Source organism: Juglans regia, chromosome 10 (genome assembly GCF_001411555.2).
Source record: "Juglans regia cultivar Chandler chromosome 10, Walnut 2.0, whole genome shotgun sequence".
In the NCBI taxonomy this organism is placed as follows: domain Eukaryota; kingdom Viridiplantae; phylum Streptophyta; class Magnoliopsida; order Fagales; family Juglandaceae; genus Juglans; species Juglans regia.
The window spans coordinates 527,964-548,479 of NC_049910.1; the positions used below are offsets into that span (position 1 = coordinate 527,964).

Here is a 20,516-nt window from a genome sequence, read left to right on the forward strand (position 1 = left end):
ATTATTATTATTTTAAAATTTAAAACAGTTGAATTATTTATTATATTTTATATAAAAAATTAAAAAAAAATTATAATAATAAAATGAGCAAAAATAAAATCATTTTTAGATTCAAACGAAATCTTTACTTCCACGAAATCTCTTTGTAGTTGTGTGGAGTGAGAATACTAATCGTGGGTTCATGCCTCTCTCGACTCGAGTATTGTGATGCTCAATCGGCCTCACTTTATATGGGCCGAGGCAAGCCACCACAACTGTTGCATTCGGTAATTATGCTCTATTTGGTCTCTCCAATTTATCCCGGCCCACGTCTATTCCGCTTGATTCTTGAATGGCAAGCAGAATTTAATACCCTTCGACCTTCCCAGGTTAGCTAGTGATCATAACCACTTCTTGGAATGAAACATGATTTTCTCTACCCAATTCCCTACAGACAAAACTAGGTAAGACTTGCCAGTACTTCCTTTCCACTCACACAGAGTCTATAGATTTTGCACGTAATGCATCGCCCACATATCCTCCCTCCTGCCCTTGAGGGTGGGAGGATCAGATCAAAGGTTAAAACCAAGAGGCCATTAAACTCCAAATCTGGTAATCTATGAAAAAATGGAAAAACACAAAGCATTAGCTTTTCGTTACTATTTGCCCATTACCACATCTTTACAATATCATATATATTTATATGTAGTATATATCCATAGGTATGATACACATTCTGATACCTAGTTCTTGCAGGAATTAAACACGCACAGAATTTTCCCTTACTACCACAACCATTCTTATTGCGGTCAGTTTCTTGTATAGCAGTCCATCAATCCATAACATACACCACCTAAATACATCACTTTGTGAGGCTCCCAAACTTTTTCTCAGCTAGGAAGTCTCCCAATCCCAACAACTACTACATGATGTTCACAAATCAGCCCCAAGAGCCTGAAAAAATCTTTGGTTGAAGCCAAGACCAGCCTATTTAAGGCATGATCAGATCAGATAACCCTATAGACTACTAAGTGCCCTAGTAAAAAACAAGAGAAATGCTGGTGATTGTTATAACAATGATGATATGTTTTTCACGTACTCAACAAACATAACCCACAAATTTCTACTGATCCTGAAACTTTCAAAAGGCTCTCCTGCTAAGCTGCAACTCTATTGACCAAACCTTACCTTTCATGTTTGGCAATCTGGGAACTCAGAACATGTAATCATAAGTAGCTCAAAACTCGAGGGAAATAGGAAGATAGCAAATTAATTAATAGCCAGAGTCTAATATACTGCACGTTTATCACCATTCTAGAGGTAATTAGCAAAGTTGAAATTGGATGCAATCTCAACTACCAAATCAAACCTTGATAAATATATCGCTAAAACAAACCTGGGATCACATTCATCAGGAGTTTCACCTGATTCAACTATGGCATCCTAACATATTAAACATCATAATGTTAAGAAAGTGGAGAGAAATGAATAGATAAACAGCATTATAAAAAAGGAACAATATCACAAAGGATGGGATTATAGACCACTTATAGAACAGTGAAGTTATAAATTGATAGATACATACCACAAAAGTAAAACTTTTTCCCTCGTTTTTTTTTTTTTTTTAATTATTATTAGTGATTCTAGACAATCCACCCTTAGACTCACAAGCTCCATCCACCCTACTTTTTATTAATGGGGAAGTTTGAACTATGCACTCTCATGCCACTTGCTTGGCCGAGGCAGGGGCGGATGCGGATGCGGGTGCGGGTGCGGGTGCGGGTGCGGGTGCGGGCACAGAATCAGCCGCCGGAATCTTCACGTATCCCATCTTCTTGGGGCTGAACTCATTGTCTTCGTGGTGGTCGTTTTCGACAGAATAGGGAGAGCCGTAGCGGAGGTCGTAGAAGCGGTTGGAGAAGAGGTACCATGCCAGGTACAAGGTGGCGGACGTGAGGGCCCCACAGCCGACGCCGAAGAGTAGAGCCAGCACCACGCTCAGTATATCCTTGGTGCGGTCCCGGAGCGAGCTGAAGTCGTAGGAGGAGGACAAAGACTTCTTCAACCCCAACCCGAACGCCATGTCATCCCGCACCTCATCCTCGGCCGGAAAGATGAAGACATCGGAGGGGAATGCTCGATCGAACGTGGTACTGGGGTTGAAGCGGCTGATCTCGGTTACGACGGTGAGGACACCAGAGGAGGAAGGGTTTTGCTTGAAGGAGAAAGAGTAGGATGAGATGAAGACCGTTTTGCAGGGCCTGGCGTCGGCGGAGATTACTGAGACGGAAAGGATGACCAATTGGAGGAGGAGGAGGAGATACTGTTTGTATGAATCCATGGCCTTGAATTTTTAATTTTTTGGCGATTAGTTGCGGAGGAATTGGAAATTTGGATTTCTCTCTCCCCCTCCCACCGTCAATGTCAATGGTAATTGTGTTGCAAATAAAACCTCTTCTATTTCTGTTTCAAAAAAAAAAAACAGAGAAAAAAAGTCTATCCTAATTGAAAAATATTACTTTGTTTACAAAATTTGACTCTTCATGTATTTTATTTTTAATTTTTTTATTTATTTAATAGTTAAAAAATTGACTATTAATGTATTGTTATATTTTTTTATATTTTAAAATTAGAAAAAAAATAAAATAGTGATTTCGATCTAGTTGTAGGTTGGAACGATCTATTTTAAGTGGCAGAATAGTATCGCTCATCTTACCATTTTTTAGCCCAAGGATTATGCATATTTTAGATTTTAAATTTCAATTTAATATTGATTTTATTTAATATAAAAATTATTATCGATCATTATTTTTACTAACATTCTTTCCTTATATATTAAATGATTAAAAAATTACTTTTCTTTTACTTATTTATAAATGATTTGATAACAAATCCGAATATACAAAAAGACTAATAATGGACATTACTAGAGCCATTGATGGTGGCTCCGATGTGGGCTGCCCACCGAGAAGGTTAAATGTCTCATTTTATTTTTTATTATATTCTTAAACATTTAAAAAAATATATATAATCATAATATGATTAATAAATAATTACTTAATCACTAAGTGAAAAGAGTATCGGTATAAATGTTTGGGATCTGCAATGGGACCCGAAGCATTTCTCATATTTAAGAGTTACAAAATGAGGAGCATTGTTAAATTAAAAAGATCCATTAAGAGCGAAAAACTGGGGAGAATACAATAGCTCCTCGCTTGGATAAAAACAAGTAAAGAAAAAAATATCAAATGTGAAAAATAAAATCCAAACAAGATTAGGTTACTAAAGTTAGAATGAAAATAATTTTCTCTCCTTCAAACTATAACCAAATTGCTATATTTTCTCCTGATAATAGAAAACGGTTCTTTTATATACAACCGGTAGATACAACTGGCATACGGTGGTCCATGTCACGTCAGATTTAAAATGAATTCTTCATCTCTCATCGGCTCGGTCTCTCCTTCTCATCAGCTCTCTCTCATCTCTCTCATTAGCTCGATCTCTTTCTTATTAAGTGTTTCCATGTCAGTCACGTTTGTACGCCGTTTACACTAAACGCTTGCAACAAGTATTTTTCAATAAAAAATGAATAGAATTACTAACACACCTTAAAAACATGGCTGCGCCTTGGGGGGGGGGGCGGGAGGTGGATTAAAACTAACCATCAAAATATAACAAATTAAAATAAATTTTATCCAAACTAATGGAAATATTTGTGTAACAAATGCATGATTGATATTCCTTGCTTAACAAAATTTGATTTATATAATTAAAAATTTTAAAATTTTCCATTCAACACCAAAATATTTTTTTTAAGGAAAACTGTCATCATTCATTCATCAAATAAACTTACATCCATGACCGGATACATTCTGATATATCTTCATATTAAACATGACATCATAAACCAAAATAATGTATTTGGAGCTTCTCTAGTACACTATTTCATTTTGTAATTGTCTAGTCTCTTCACTATTATTGTTACTATCTACAGACAAATGTCCAAGAAACAACACTCTCTGCCTAAATAAAGACTCAAACTCAACAGAAAAATGTCTAAGAGACAAACTTTTTTTTTTTTTTTTTAAATTAACAATAAGGAAACCAAAAATGAAAGAAGTAAGATAGATGCCAAAAATGACGGATTATAGTTTGAACCAACTCTGGTAGACTTCAGAATCTGTGATGGCCTGTAAAGACAACACACTTATCTCTTTTGAGCTACAAAGGTCGAATTTGAAATGTCTGGTGGTGGTGAGTCCGGTGGTCTGGCGCGCGTGTCAAGAAAAGCTGTCGGATTGGGTGGTGCGTGAGGACCACACGCGATGATTTTCACAAAACCACAACTTTTTTCCGAACGATTTTCGACCTAAGAATTTGTTTGTATCGCGCGTGTCTCTCGAGAGTTGTCGGAAAGTTATAAATCTGTCTTTTTCGACTTTAAAAGAAGTAAAATAAAACTAAACAAAAGAAACATCTTTCGACAAAATGAGTTTTTAGAGAGAGAGAGGGAGGAGCATTTCACACCAAAATATAATGAATAATGCTACTATGTTGTGTCATTTTGACCGCTTATGCATTTAATTTTATTTTAATTTTTTTGTTTTGCTTACTGATTAAGGAAGTGATTATTAATGTATTGATTTTTTTTTAATATTTTTTAAAAATATTTAAATATGTCAAAAAATATATAAAGAAAAAAGAAGAAAAAAAAAGTAAAAATTATACTAGTGGACGGCCACTAGTACAAATTTAAAAAGTAAAAAGAAAAAGAAAAAGAAAAAGTAAAACTGGGCACACTAGTACTTTGGGGCGGGGGGGACCAAAGGTCCAAAATATAATTAGAAGTCTTAACACAGACGACGTATCATTATTCATATGTTATACGATGAAAAAACGAAAGAATTGAGGAGGGTGTTGCAACTTCTTTTTTTTTTTGTTTAAAAAGGAATGCGTAGAGGGCAAGCAAGCTACTGCATTTAAGGAGTTGCATCCCCGTCGCCTTCTAGAATTCCCCATCCCCTCTCTCTCTCTCTCTCAGAGATCGAATCGAAGGAGATGGGAGTGCTGTCGAACAAGATCGAGAGGGAGAATTTGAAACCGGGGGATCACATCTACTCTTGGAGGCACGCCTATATCTACGCCCACCATGGTCACGCTCTTTTCCTTCTCTTTTTTCAAGTTTATGAAGTCTACATTTTGTTTATTACTTATGCATTTCATGGATATTGTTGTGCTAATTATTCATCTTTAAAAGAGTTACTGCTTAATCAGCTTATCTCACTGTAATTACAATTCTGGGAACCATGCCTCATGATCTTTTTCTGGAGAGAACAAAAAGACAAATTTTTTGAGTGGAGAAGCAAAACAAACGCCGTTCTCTTATTTATATCTTAATTTCCCTTTGTTATACATTAATGGTTCTACTAAATATATGTTCAAAGCATTGGGGATGCGTTTCTATGTTTGTTTGCAGTTGTTATGACAATGCAGCGAAATCTTATTAATATCTGCAGAATTGACTCTTCACAATAAAGAAGGCCATACCATGTTTATTACATTTCAAATCTTTATCTTTGTTTCTCCATTTCCCACTCCTGTGATGATAGATCTTGAATTTAAGCCATGATCTCTCCCTTCCCCCACTCCTCCCTTTTGACATTCACTCTATTGAAGAACTATGTCTCTGTCAAGCAGTGCATATTTGTTTTTTTATATCCAAATAGGTGTGTAGGGGAAATTGGACTTGTGAAAAAAAAAGTGTAGGGAAACATGTCCATTGATTGACAATGGCTGAGAATGTAGAGGTTATAGAGTCGTGAAAACTCCAAAAAAATGATGCAAGATACTTTTGTGATAGCTTCTGGAGCCCATAATTGACATGCGGTGATGAACTTTTTCCCCCTATTTCATGTTTTTATTTTCTTTGTTCTCTATTGTTTTTTTTATTTTTTTGTACCCTGTAATAACAGGGATATATGTCGGCGAGGGAAATGTTATCCACTTTACTAGTGATCCAGGCCAGAATAGTGGAAAAGGAACTGTGGTAGACCGCATCAGTGTGAGCTCAGCATCTTCCTCTCGTCCCATGGACAATCCTTGCCCAATCTGTGGAGATCAATCGAATCTCAATGGAGTCATCACTTCTTGTCTAGATTGTTTTCTTTCGGGTGGAAATCTGTACCTTTTTGAGTATGGTGTCACACGATCATTCTTTCTTGCCCAAGTTCGTGGAAGTACCTGCACTCTTGCTTCATCTGATCCACCAGAAGATGTTATTCACCGTGCTAAATATCTCCTTCAGAATGGCTTTGGTTCCTATGATATTTTCAAGAACAACTGCGTAGACTTTGCCATATATTGCAAAACAGGTTTGCTTGTGATCGGTAGCATCAGCGTGGGACGAAGTAGACAGGTGGCATCCTTTCTAGTAGCTGCTGCTATGGCTGTAATTTCTAATCCAATAACATATCTCACTACCAGTTTTAGCATATATTGTGTCGCTCGTTATTATTCCGATATTGGAGTACGCAGTGATGTCGAAAAAGTTGCTGTGGAGAGTCTTGTTGAGATGTTTAAGCGGGGCTAATCTTTTGAGTTTGGCAGGAGGCATTTGCAAGGTGGTTGTAATAATTTGATTGCTGCAAATGTCAAATACATTTATAATGCTTTGTTTTTTTCTGGGCATTGTTTAAGGTTGTGATTGCAAGTGTGTAAATTGGCTCACTACTTGATACCATTGCTCCTTGTTAATTATCGGTTTGTAATTTTTAATGAAGTGAAGCAGTGAGGACACCAGAGGAGTAAGGGTTTTGCTTGAAGGAGAAAGAGTAAGATGAGATGAAGAGCGTTTTGCAGGGCCTGTCGTCGGTAGAGATTACTGAGACGGAAAGGATGACCAATTGGAGGAGGCGGAGGCGGAGGAGGAGGAGACACTGTGTATGAATCCATGGCCTTGGATTTTTGAATTTTTCGTGGTCTCCATCTATGCTTTTTTTTTTTTTAATTTTTTTTTCGCGATTAGTTGCGGAGGAATTTGGAAATTTGGATTGCGCTCCCTCCCTCCCACCGTCAATGTCAATGGTAATTGTGTTGCAAATAAAACCTCTTCTATTTCTGTTTTAAAAAAAAAAACAGAGAAAAAAAGTCTATCCTAATTGAAAAATATTACTTTGTTTACAAAATTTGACTCTTCATGTATTTTATTTTTAATTTTATTTATTTATTTAATAGTTAAGAAATTGACTATTAATGTATTGTTATATTTTTTTATATTTTAAAATTAGAAAAAAAATTAGAAAAAAAATAAAATGGTGATTTCAATCTAGTTGTAGGTTGGAACGATCTATTTTGAGTGGCAGAGTAGTATCGCTCATCTTATCGTTTTTTAGCCCAAGCATTATGCATATTTTAGATTTTAAATTTCAATTTAATATTGATTTTATTTAATATAAAAATTATTATCGATCATTATTTTTACTAACATTCTTTCCTTATATATTAAATGATTAAAAAATTACTTTTCTTTTACTTATTTATAAATGATTTGATAACAAATCCGAATATACAAAAAGACTAATAATGGACATTACTAGAGCCATTGATGGTGGCTCCGATGTGGGCTGCCCACCGAGAAGGTTAAATGTCTCATTTTATTTTTTATTATATTCTTAAACATTTAAAAAAATATATATAATCATAATATGATTAATAAATAATTACTTAATCACTAAGTGAAAAGAGTATCGGTATAAATGTTTGGGATCCGCAATGGGACCCGAAGCATTTCTCATATTTAAGAGTTACAAAATGAGGAGCATTGTTAAATTAAAAAGATCCATTAAGAGCGAAAAACAGGAGAGAATACAATAGCTCCTCGCTTGGATAAAAACAAGTAAAGAAAAAAATGTCAAATGTGAAAAATAAAATCCAAACAAGATTAGGTTACTAAAGTTAGAATGAAAATAATTTTCTCTCCTTCAAACTATAACCAAATTGCTATATTTTCTCCTGATAATAGAAAACGGTTCTTTTATATACAACCGGTAGATACAACTGGCATACGGTGGTCCATGTCACGTCAGATTTAAAATGAATTCTTCATCTCTCATCGGCTCGGGCTCTCCTTCTCATCAGCTCTCTCTCATCTCTCTCATTAGCTCGATCTCTTTCTTATTAAGTGTTTCCATGTCAGTCACGTTTGTACGCCGTTTACACTAAACGCTTGCAACAAGTATTTTTCAATAAAAAATGAATAGAATTACTAACACACCTTAAAAACATGGCTGCGCCTTGGGGGGGGGGGCGGGAGGTGGATTAAAACTAACCATCAAAATATAACAAATTAAAATAAATTTTATCCAAACTAATGGAAATATTTGTGTAACAAATGCATGATTGATATTCCTTGCTTAACAAAATTTGATTTATATAATTAAAAATTTTAAAATTTTCCATTCAACACCAAAATATTTTTTTTAAGGAAAACTGTCATCATTCATTCATCAAATAAACTTACATCCATGACCGGATACATTCTGATATATCTTCATATTAAACATGACATCATAAACCAAAATAATGTATTTGGAGCTTCTCTAGTACACTATTTCATTTTGTAATTGTCTAGTCTCTTCACTATTATTGTTACTATCTACAGACAAATGTCCAAGAAACAACACTCTCTGCCTAAATAAAGACTCAAACTCAACAGAAAAATGTCTAAGAGACAAACTTTTTTTTTTTTTTTTTAAATTAACAATAAGGAAACCAAAAATGAAAGAAGTAAGATAGATGCCAAAAATGACGGATTATAGTTTGAACCAACTCTGGTAGACTTCAGAATCTGTGATGGCCTGTAAAGACAACACACTTATCTCTTTTGAGCTACAAAGGTCGAATTTGAAATGTCTGGTGGTGGTGAGTCCGGTGGTCTGGCGCGCGTGTCAAGAAAAGCTGTCGGATTGGGTGGTGCGTGAGGACCACACGCGATGATTTTCACAAAACCACAACTTTTTTCCGAACGATTTTCGACCTAAGAATTTGTTTGTATCGCGCGTGTCTCTCGAGAGTTGTCGGAAAGTTATAAATCTGTCTTTTTCGACTTTAAAAGAAGTAAAATAAAACTAAACAAAAGAAACATCTTTCGACAAAATGAGTTTTTAGAGAGAGAGAGGGAGGAGCATTTCACACCAAAATATAATGAATAATGCTACTATGTCGTGTCATTTTGACCGCTTATGCATTTAATTTTATTTTAATTTTTTTGTTTTGCTTACTGATTAAGGAAGTGATTATTAATGTATTGATTTTTTTTTAATATTTTTTAAAAATATTTAAATATGTCAAAAAATATATAAAGAAAAAAAAAGTAAAAATTGTACTAGTGGACGGCCACTAGTACAAATTTAAAAAGTAAAAAGAAAAAGAAAAAGAAAAAGTAAAACTGGACACACTAGTACTTTGGGCTGGGGGGGGACCAAAATATAATTAGAAGTCTTAACATAGACGACGTATCATTATTCATATGTTATACGATGAAAAAACGAAAGAATTGAGGAGGGTGTTGTAACTTCTTTTTTTTTTGTTTAAAAAGGAATGCGTAGAGGGCAAGCAAGCTACTGCATTTAGGAGACGTTTAAATTTGAAGATGATTTGAGATGACTTGAGATGAGTTGAGATGAGATGAGATGAAATGGATTGTGAATAGTAATGAGATGAGTTGTGAATAGTAGTAAAATTTGTGAGTTAAAGTTGCTGAATAGTAATGAATAATAGTGAGATGAGTTGAGATGAGCTGAGATGAACTGAGATGATTTGCGAATCCAAACGTCTCCTTAAGGAGTTGCATCCCCGTCGCCTTCTAGAATTCCCCATCCTCTCTCTCTCTCTCTCTCTCTCTCTCTCTCTCTCTCAGAGATCGAATCGAAGGAGATGGGAGTGCTGTCGAACAAGATCGAGAGGGAGAATTTGAAACCGGGGGATCACATCTACTCTTGGAGGCACGCCTATATCTACGCCCACCATGGTCACGCTCTTTTCCTTCTCTTTTTTCAAGTTTATGAAGTCTACATTTTGTTTATTACTTATGCATTTCTTGGATATTGTTGTGCTAATTATTCATCTTTAAAAGATTACTGCTTAATCAGCTTATCTCACTGTAATTACAATTCTGGGAACCATGCCTCATGATCTGTTTCTGGAGAGAACAATAAGACAAATTTTTTGAGTGGAGAAGCAAAACAAACGCCGTCCTCTTATTTATATCTTAATTTCCCTTTGTTATACATTAATGGTTCTACCAAATATATGTTTAAAGCATTGGGGATGCGTTTCTATGTTTGTTTGCAGTTGTTATGACAATGCAGCGAAATCTTATTAATATCTGCAGAATTGACTCTTCACAACAACAAGGCTATACCATGTTTATTACATTTCAAATCTTTATCTTTGTTTCTCCATTTCCCACTCCTGTGATGATAGATCTTGAATTTAAGCCATGATCTCTCCCTTCCCCCACTCCTCCCTTTTGACATTCACTCTATTGAAGAACTATGTCTCTGTCAAGCAGTGCATATTTGTTTTTATATATCCAAATAGGTGTGTAGGGGAAATTGGACTTATGAAAAAAAGAAAGTGTAGGGAAACATGTCCATTGATTGACAATGGCTGAGAATGTAGAGGTTATAGAGTCGTGAAAACTCCAAAAAAATGATGTAAGATACTTTTGTGATAGCTTCTGGTGCCCATAATTGACATGCAGTGATGGACTTTTTCCCCTATTTCATGTTTTCATTTTCTCAGTTCTCTATTGTTTTTTTTTCTTATTTTGGTACCCTGTAATAACAGGGATATATGTCGGCGAGGGAAATGTTATCCACTTTACTCGTACTGGTCCAGGGGCCTCCAGGCGGCCAGGATATTGGAATAGGATTTGTGCTAGACCGCATCATTGTGAGCTCAGCACCTTGCTATAAATCCTATCCTTCCATGGACATTCCTTGCTCAAGCTGTGGAGATCAATCGAAACTCAATGGCGTCATTACTTCTTGTGTAGATTGTTTTCTTTCGGGTGGAAATCTGTACCGTTTTGAGTATGGTGTCACACGAGCATTCTTTCTTGCCAAAGTTCGTGGAGGTACCTGCACTCTTGCTCCATCTGATCCACCAGAAGATGTTATTCACCGTGCTAAATATCTCCTTCAGAATGACTTTGGTTTCTATGATGTTTCCAAGAACAACTGCGAAGACTTTGCCATATATTGCAAAACAGGTTTGATTGTGTTCAGTAGCATCGGGGTGGGAGGAAGTGGACAGGCGTCATCCTTTCGAGCTGCTGCTGAGGCTGGAATTTCTTTTTCACTACGATATCTTTATCTCACTACCAGTTTTAGCGGCTTGACAGTGATTGGTTTTGGCATGTATTGTGCCGGTCGTTTAGATTCCGATATTGGAGTACGCCGTGATGTCCAAAAAGTTGCTGTGGAGAGACTTGTTGAGATGTTTAAGCGGGGCTAATCTTTTGAGTTTGGCAGGAGGAATTTGCAAGGTGGTTGTAATAATTTGATTGCTGCAAATTATGTCAAATACATATATAATGCTTTTCTATTTTTCTGGGCATTCTTTAAGGTTGTGATTGCAAGTGTGTAAATTGGCTCGCTACTTGATACCATTGCTGCTTGTTAATTATCGGTTTGTAATATTTAATGTAGCGAACCAGTGATGCTTTTGTATGAAACGATGAATTAATGCAGCCGCCTTTCTATGGCATTCCGTTCGTTGTCATTCTACTTCTTATCTTGAGGCCCTAAGGGTCATGCATGCATGGATATTCAGTTGTGAACTCATTTTTAACCATTCGATATTCGTAGGAATTCAAATCAAAACGTTTACCCCAATATCTCAAGAGTTTATAATCTGTTTGATTCTATTGAAGACCTTCCATATTCGGATAGAGGCCTTCTCTCCTAACCTGCTGCTTTGGGAAGCTTTTAATGGATGAAATGTGAAATGATATTTGTAATTTTATAGTGTGTAAATTTTGTGTACTTCATTTGAAAAAATTGAGTAAATCTAAGATTCACATGAAAAAATTATTTTTTTAATAATGAGTTTCACTTTTTTTCAAAATGAGTACGTGCGCGGGACTTATACATCCTAAATTGTATCTAACATTACTCGTCTGAAATATGTGTCCCTATATACATATTGAGTCATGCTATATAGAAGTTTCACACTTTGTACATTACTTAAAAATATGTAATTTTATTTTTTTATCCTCCTATTTTATGTTTAGAATTTTTGTTATTATTCTTATATGAAGTATATATTATTCATTTATCGTATCTAATTTCACTAGACCCACATTTTATCCTTAAAAGGATATGCATAAATTCAATATATATTTTGACCTTATATTTTGCTTGCAAGGATTCTTAAAATAAAAAACAAAGTTATTATATATTTTTAAAACATGGATGACTTGGTATTTTCATTCTATCATCAAATATAATATCATTGAGATTTTTATATAAACACAAAGTTTTATAATATGACATCCTTGACCTTTATAATTAACTTAATAATTAATATTTTAATTAATATTAACTAATTAAATTATTTTTATCACATTTTGTACTTAATAACAATAAATCAAACCAAATTTCTTAATTACTAATAATACCTACATATTTTGAAAGGGGTGAGAATTGAATATTTTAATATTTAACTAACTTATTGTTCACCTACAAATTTGGTGAATTATTGTAACTGAAGTCCAAATTTATATATATATATATATATATATGCCTAATCCAATGTGGTGGTTTTTTGGTACATATTGACTAAAGTTTAACTATCTTTAAACTTTAGCCAAATCAATAAGAATGCTCTAAGGTATTATCAGATCAGATAACCCTATAGACTACTGTATATTTCAGGCATGAGATGAGATAGAAAATTTTCATCTTATCATTATAAACTTTTCAAACTCTCACTCAAATTAATTTTTTTAAATTTTAAAATAATAATAAAATTTTAAAATAAAATTTTTATCTAGAATAAAAAATCCTCGTCCCAGGCCCCAATCCTACAAGTGCCCTAGTAAAAAAACAAGAGAAATGCTGGTGATTGTGATAACAATGATGATATTTTTTTCACGTACTCAACAAACATAACTCAAAAATTCAACTGATCCTGAAGAATAAATCTTCTCAACCTCTTAACACTCCACACTCTATATTATTTTTAACTTTTATTTTTTTTTTATTAAATATTTATTATATGAATAATAAATAGAAAATTTAAAATAATTTTAAAAAAATATTAAAAATTTTAAAAATTAAAAAAATAATAAAGTGTAGAGTGTGGTGGAGGTTGTGTAGCAAAACCCGATCCTGAAACTTTCAATTTTTGAAAAGGCTCTCCTGCTAAAGCTGCAACTCCATTGACCAAACCTTACCTTTCATGTTTGGCAATCTGGGAATGTAATCATGATAAGTAGCTCAAAAGTCGAGGGAAATGGGAAGATAGCAAATTAATAGCCAGAGTCTACTATACTGCACGTTTATCACCATTCTAGAGGTAATTAGCAAAGTTGAAATTGAATGCGATCTCAACTACAAAATCAAACCTTGATAAATATATCGCTAAAACAGACCTGAGATCAAATTCATCTGGAGTTTCACCTGATTCAACTATGGCATCCTAACATATTATACATCATAAATAGATAAACGGCATTATATATATATATAAAAAAAAACAATATTACAAAGGATGGGATTATAGACCACATATAGAACAGTGAAGTTGTAAATTGATAGATACAGACCTCAAAAATAGTTCTTTTTCCCTTTTTTTTTTTAATCATTAGTGATTCTAGACCACCCACCCAGGAACGGAATTAAAATTTGGTGTTTGGGAGAGGATCAGTAAAGTATGCAATATGTGTTAGCATAAATAATATATATTTTTTTCACGGGATTATATAAAAAAATAATAATCATATGTCATAAAATTATACAATTATTCTTGACTTACTCATATTTTTTTAAATTTTAAGAAAAATTTATAGATTACGAATAAACTTGAAAAAGTATATAATAATATACAAGTCGTTAAATTTTTATTGTATAATTATATTACTATTAATAAGTGAAAAAAAAAATATGTAAATAACTGATAAATTCTTCACAAAAGAAAATAAATTCTTCACATACTCTCTCTATCTCTTTAGAAACGTCTCATCAATCATCTAGTTAGATAAATCTACTGTCTCCCGTATGCAATAATCTTTCAGATTTGTTTTAACTATTAGATAAACTCTCTTGAAACTTCTAACTAGTTAACTGATTAATATGTGGTTAAAAAATCATAAAGGTTGTAAAGGAAGATTATGTACATGTTATAGGCAATAAAATCAACGAAATCGAGAATAACCCAAATGAGAATAAAATAATAAAAAAATCATGTAACTATGTAAGTTAAAAAATATAAGAAAAACTTGTATGATATCATTGATATGAAATTAAATAAACTGTACAATGCACACCAAATGCAAATAAAGCGAAATAGAGATGTCAAATCAAGACTATTATGTTAATGAAATTAAATATATTTAAGTGATATATTGTGTGTTTGAGTATTGGGGCAATCTTATTATACAATATATAAGACTAATTTTTAAAACTACTGCCCCCAATCTCCAACATAATTCTACCCCTGAACTCACCCTTAGAGAACTTCCAATGGATGCTGTATAATACATTTTTCTTTAAAATATAAAGAAATTCTCTTAAAAGTGCCCTCTAATAGATCTTGTATTACATCCTTCATTTTACGTTCTGCTACAGTAGCATGCTAAATGTGGATGTAACTATTCATTCTTGTAAACATTTTAAATTAGTTTCTTTCTTTGCTATTTGATTTTCCTAATTTCTTGAAAAGACATTTATTTTTATTTCTGATCCTCTCTCTTGTTCCCACACTTTCTTCTTTGCTCGATGCCAAAGACAAAATCTGAAGATGAATTAATCTCTTATTTTCATTATATAATCTCTTATTTTTTTATTTTTTGAATTAATTTATACCCTAGTTTAGTTTATAAATTTAGATTAATTTTAAATAGAATATAATTATAAGACATTGTATATGGAGAAATATTGTAAATATCAAAAGATTTGAAGATATTATTAATAGTTAGAGAAAATATTTAAAAATGAATAAAAAAATATTAAAAAGTATAATATTTAAATAATATGAAGAAAAAATAGATAAATTGATGTATGATATATTATAAAAAAAAAAGCTACGCATCAGCTGGAAGCCGCAGCACACCTCACATCAATTTTTATTTTTTATTTTTACACTCAATACATTGAGCATTCTGCAGCTTTCGGCTTATACAAATATTTTCTCTATTATAAATATTAGTACGTAAAATAAAGAATAATTGAGAGTGCTCTTGGAGTCACAAGCTCCATCAACCCTACTTTTTATTAGTGGTGAAGTTTGAACTATGCACTCTCATGCCACTTGCTGAGCTGAGGCAGGGGCGTATGCGGGTGCGGGCATCGAATCAGCTCCCGGAATTTTCACGTATCCCATCTTCTTGGGGTTGAACTCATTATCTTCGTGGCGATCATTTTCGGCAGAATAGGGAGAGTCGTAGCGGAGGTCGTAGAAGCGGTTGGAGAAGAGGGACCATGCCAGGTACAAGGTGACGAACGTGAGGGCGCCACAGCCGACGCCGAAGAGTAGAGCCAGCACCACGCTTAGTATATCCTTGGTGCGGTCGCGGAGCGAGCTGAAGTCGTAGGAGGAGGACAAAGACTTCTTCAACCCCAACCGTGCGCCATGTCGTCCCGTTGGATCAGACGATCCCGCACCTCATCCTCGGCCGGAAAGATGAAGACATTGGAGGGGAATGCCCGATCGAACGTGGTCCTAGGGTTGAAGCGGCTGATTTCGGTTACGACAGTGAGGACACCAGAGGAGGAAGGGTTTTGCTTGGAGGAGAAATAGTAGGATGAGATGAAGAGCGTTTTGCGGGGCCTGGCGTCGGCGGAGATTACTGAGACGGAGAGGATGACTAATTGGAGGAGACACTGTGTGGATGAAGCCATGCCTTGAATTTTTGAATTTTTCGTGGTCTCCGTCTATGCGTTTTTTTTTTTTCCTTCTTCTTTCGCGATTAGTTTCGGAGGAATTGAAAATTTGGATTTCTGTCTCTCACCCTTCCTCCGTCGATGTCAATGGTAATGTGTTGCAAATAAAACCTCTCCTATTTTTGTTTTTGTTTTTTTTAAAAAGTCTATCCTATTTTTATCACTATTACCATCCCACGGATTATACCTATTTTAGATTTTAAATTTCAACTTAATATTGATTTTATTTAATATAAAAATTATTATCTATCATTGTTTTAACTATCAATCTTTTCTCATATATTATATTACTAAAAAAATTTTTTTTTTTACTTATTTATAAATTATTTGGTATCAAATGTGAATATACAAAAAGACTAATAATGGACAGTATTAGAGCCACCGATAATTGCTTCCGATGTTGCCCACGAAGGTTAAATGCCTCTTTTTTTTATGCATTTTTTTTATATTCTTAAACATTTTAACAAAAATCACAATCACAATATTATTAAAAAATACTTACTCAATCAGTAAATTAAAAAATATATATATCGGTATAATTGCTCGGGACCCAAAATCGGAATCCCAAGCATTTCTCATATTTAAGAGTTACCAAATGATGAGCATTGTTAAATTAAAAAGATGTGAAAAACAGGAGAGGATACAATAGCTCCTCGCTTGGATCAAAACAAGTAAAGAAAAAAAATGTCAAATTTGAAAAATAAAATCCAAACAAGATTCGGTTACTCAAGTTAGAATGAAAATAGTTTTATCTCCTTCAAACTATGGAGAAAATGAATAGAATTTTTAACGCTCCTTTAAAACACACTGGGGGATCAAAACTAACTATAAAAAATATAACAAATTAAAATAAAATTTATCCAAACTAATGAAAATATTTGTGTAAAAAACGCATGATTAATATTGCTTACTTAACAAAATTTGATTTATATAATTAAAAATTTAAAAGTTTTTCATTTCAAATATTTTTTTTAAGGAAAACTGTCATCATTCATTCATCAGATAAATTTACATCCATAATCGAATACATTCTGAGATATCTCCATATTAAACATGACATCATAAATCAAAATAATGCATTTGGAACTCCATCAGTATACTATTTTCCTTTTGTGACTGGTCTGGTTTTCACTATTGTTGTTACTTTCCATAGACAAACGTACAAGAAACAACACTCTCTGCTTAAACAGAGACTCAACCTCAATAGACAAATATACGAGAGAACGAACTCTTTTTTTTTTTAATTAACAATAATGAAACTAAAAAGGAAATAAGTAAGATAGATGCGAGAAATGACGAATTATAATTTGAACCAATTTTGGTAGACTTCAGAATCTGCGACGGCCTGTAAAGGCAACACACTTATCTCTTTTAAGCCACAAAGGTCGGATCTGAAATGTCTGGTGGTGGTGAGTCCGGTGATCTGGCGCGTGAGTCAAGAAAAAATACCAGAATGGGTGGCGCGTAAGGACCACACACAGTGATTTTCGTAAAACCATCACTTTTCTCTGAACGATTTTCGACCTGAGAATTTGTTTGTGTCGTGCGTGTCTCTTGGATGTTGCCGGAAAGTTATAAATCTGTATTTTTCGACCTTGAAGAAAGTAAAATAAAACTAAGTAAAAGAAACCTCTTCCGACAAAAGTAAGAATTGGAAATTTTTAGAGAGAGATAGGGGAGGAGCATTCCACACCAAAATATGATGAATAATACTACTGAGCTGTGTCATTTTGACTGCCTATATATTTAATTTTTTTGTTTTCCTTACTGATTAAAGAAGTGATTATTAGTGTATTGATATTTTTTTTTATATTTTTTAGAAATATTTAAATATGTTAAAAAAAAAGAGAAAAATTTATACTATTGGACGGCTCACTAGTACAAATTTCACTAGTACAAATTTAAAAAGTAAAGAGAAACAGAAAAAAGAAAAAAAAGTAAAACCGGGCACACTAGTACTACCCAAATAATTTTTTTTTGGGGGGAGGGGGAACCAAAATATAATTAGAAGTCTTAACACAGACGCATCATTATCATATGTGATCCGATGAAAACGAAAGAATTGAAGAGGGTGTTACAACCTTTTTTTTGTTTAAAAACGAATGCGTAGAGGCCAAGCAAGCTACTGCATTCGAGGAGTTGCATCCCCGTCGCCTTCTAGAATCCCCCATCCTCTCTCTCTCTCTCTCTCTCTCACAGATCGAATCGAAGGAGATGGGAGTGCTGTCGAACAAGATCGAGAGGGAGAATTTGAAACCGGGGGATCACATCTACTCTTGGAGGCACGCCTATATCTACGCCCACCATGGTCACGCCTTCTTCCCCCTTTTATTTTCCTTCTCTTTTTTCAAGTTTATGAAGTCTACATTTTGTTTATTACTTATGCATTTCATGGATATTGTTGTGCTAATTATTCATCTTTAAAAGAGTTACTGTTTAATCAGCTTATCTCACTGTAATTACAATTCTGGGAACCATGCCTCATGATCTGTTTCTGGAGAGAACAATAAGACAAATTTTTCGAGTGGAGAAGCAAAACAAACGCCGTCCTCTTATTTATATCTTAATTTCCCTTTGTTATACATTAATGGTTCTACTAAATATATGTTTAAAGCATTGGGGATGCGTTTCTATATTTGTTTGCAGTTGCTATGACTATGCAGCGAAATCTTATTAAAATAGCTAACGATTTACCTTCTTAAGAATTTTGATTTTCCAGCATTAACCGTTTTTCAAAGTTGGACTTAATATCTGCAGAATTGACTCTTCACAACAAGAAGGCTATACCATGTTTATTACATTTCAAATCTTTATCTTTGTTTCTCCCTTTCCCACTCCTGTGATGATAGACCTTGAATTTAAGCCATGATCTCCCCCTCCCCCCCCACTCACTCTATTGAAGAATTATGTCTCTGTCAAGCAGTGCATATTTGTTTTTTTATATCCAAATAGGTGTGTAGGGGAAATTGAACTTGTGAAAAAAAAAGTGTAGGGAAACATGTCCATTGATTGACAATGGCTGAGAATGTAGAGGTTGTAGAGTCGTGAAAACTCGAAAAAAATGATGCAATATACTTTTGTGATAACTTCTGGTGCCCATAATTGACATGCGGTGATGGACTTTTTCCCCCTATTTCATGTTTTCATTTTCTTCGTTCTCTATTGTTTTTTTTTTTTTAATTTTTTGTACCCTGTAATAACAGGGATATATGTCGGCGAGGGAAATGTTATCCACTTTACTAGTGGTCCAGGCGGCCAGGAGATTGGAACAGGAACTGTGATAGACCGCATCATTGTGAGCTCAGCACCTTCCTATCATCCCATGGACATTCCTTGCTCAAGCTGTGGAGATCAATCGAAACTCAATGGAGTCATTACTTCTTGTATAGATTGTTTTCTTTCGGGTGGAAATCTGTACCTTTTTGAGTATGGTGTCACACGAGCATTCTTTTTTGCCAAAGTTCGTGGAGGTACCTGCACTCTTGCTCCATCTGATCCACCAGAAGATGTTATTTACCGTGCTAAATATCTCCTTCAGAATGGCTTTGGTTCCTATGATGTTTCCAAGAAAAACTGCGAAGACTTTGCCATATATTGCAAACAAGTTTGGTTGTGTTCAGTAGCATGAGCGTGGGAGGAAGTGGACAGGCGTCATCCTTTCGAGCTGCTGCTAAGGCTGTAATTTCTAATCCAGTACCATATCTCACTACCAGTTTTAGCGGCTTGACAGTGGTTGGTTTTAGCATGTATTATGCCGCTCGTTATTATTCCGATCGTTATTATTCCAACATTGGAGTACGCCGTGATGTCCTCAAAGTTGCTGTGGAGATTCTTGTTGAGATGTTTAAGCGGGGCTAATCTTTTGAGTTTGGCAGGAGGCATTTGCAAGGTGGTTGTAATAATTTGATTGCTGCAAATGTCAAATACATTTATAATGCTTTGTTTTTTTCTGGGCATTGTTTAAGGTTGTGATTGCAAGTGTGTTAATTGGCTCGCTACTTGATACCATTGCTCCTTTTTAATTATCGGTTTGGAATTTTTAATGTAGCGAACCAGTGATGCTTTTGTATGAAACGATGAATTAATGCAGCCTTTCTATGGCATTCCGTTGGTTGTCATTCTACTTCTTAACTTGAGGCCCTGAGGGTCATGCATCCATGGATATTCAGTTGTCAACTCATTTTTAACCTTTCAAAGATTCGTAGGCATTCAAATCAAAATGTTTACCCCAATATCTCAAGAGTTTATAATCTGTTTGATTCAATTGAGGACCTTCCATTTTCGGATAGAGGCCTTCTCTCCTAACCTGCTGCTTTGGGAAGCTTTTAATGGATGAAATGTGAGATGATATTTTTAGTTATAGTGGGTAAG

General features: G+C 34.3%; 2 protein-coding genes and 3 pseudogenes across 2 annotated transcripts; 3 read left to right on the plus strand and 2 right to left on the minus strand.

Moving 5' to 3' along the window:
- Positions 1-1,699: 1,699 nt before the first annotated feature.
- Positions 1,700-2,320, minus strand: LOC109001897. Its single transcript, XM_018979394.2, has one exon. The coding sequence runs from the start codon at positions 2,318-2,320 to the stop codon at positions 1,700-1,702; it is 621 nt and encodes a 206-aa protein (XP_018834939.2).
- A 2,651-nt stretch (positions 2,321-4,971) lies between these two features.
- On the plus strand, positions 4,972-6,656 carry LOC109001828. The gene is made up of 2 exons (XM_018979269.2): positions 4,972-5,131; positions 5,952-6,656. The coding sequence occupies exons 1-2, from the start codon at positions 5,038-5,040 to the stop codon at positions 6,566-6,568; spliced, it is 711 nt and encodes a 236-aa protein (XP_018834814.1). The 5' UTR covers positions 4,972-5,037; the 3' UTR covers positions 6,569-6,656.
- Positions 6,657-9,888: 3,232 nt separating this feature from the next.
- On the plus strand, positions 9,889-11,496 carry LOC109001898 (annotated as a pseudogene).
- Positions 11,497-15,493: 3,997 nt separating this feature from the next.
- LOC109001830 lies at positions 15,494-16,220 on the minus strand (annotated as a pseudogene).
- A 2,132-nt stretch (positions 16,221-18,352) lies between these two features.
- On the plus strand, positions 18,353-20,091 carry LOC109001899 (annotated as a pseudogene).
- The last annotated feature ends 425 nt before the right edge of the window (positions 20,092-20,516 follow it).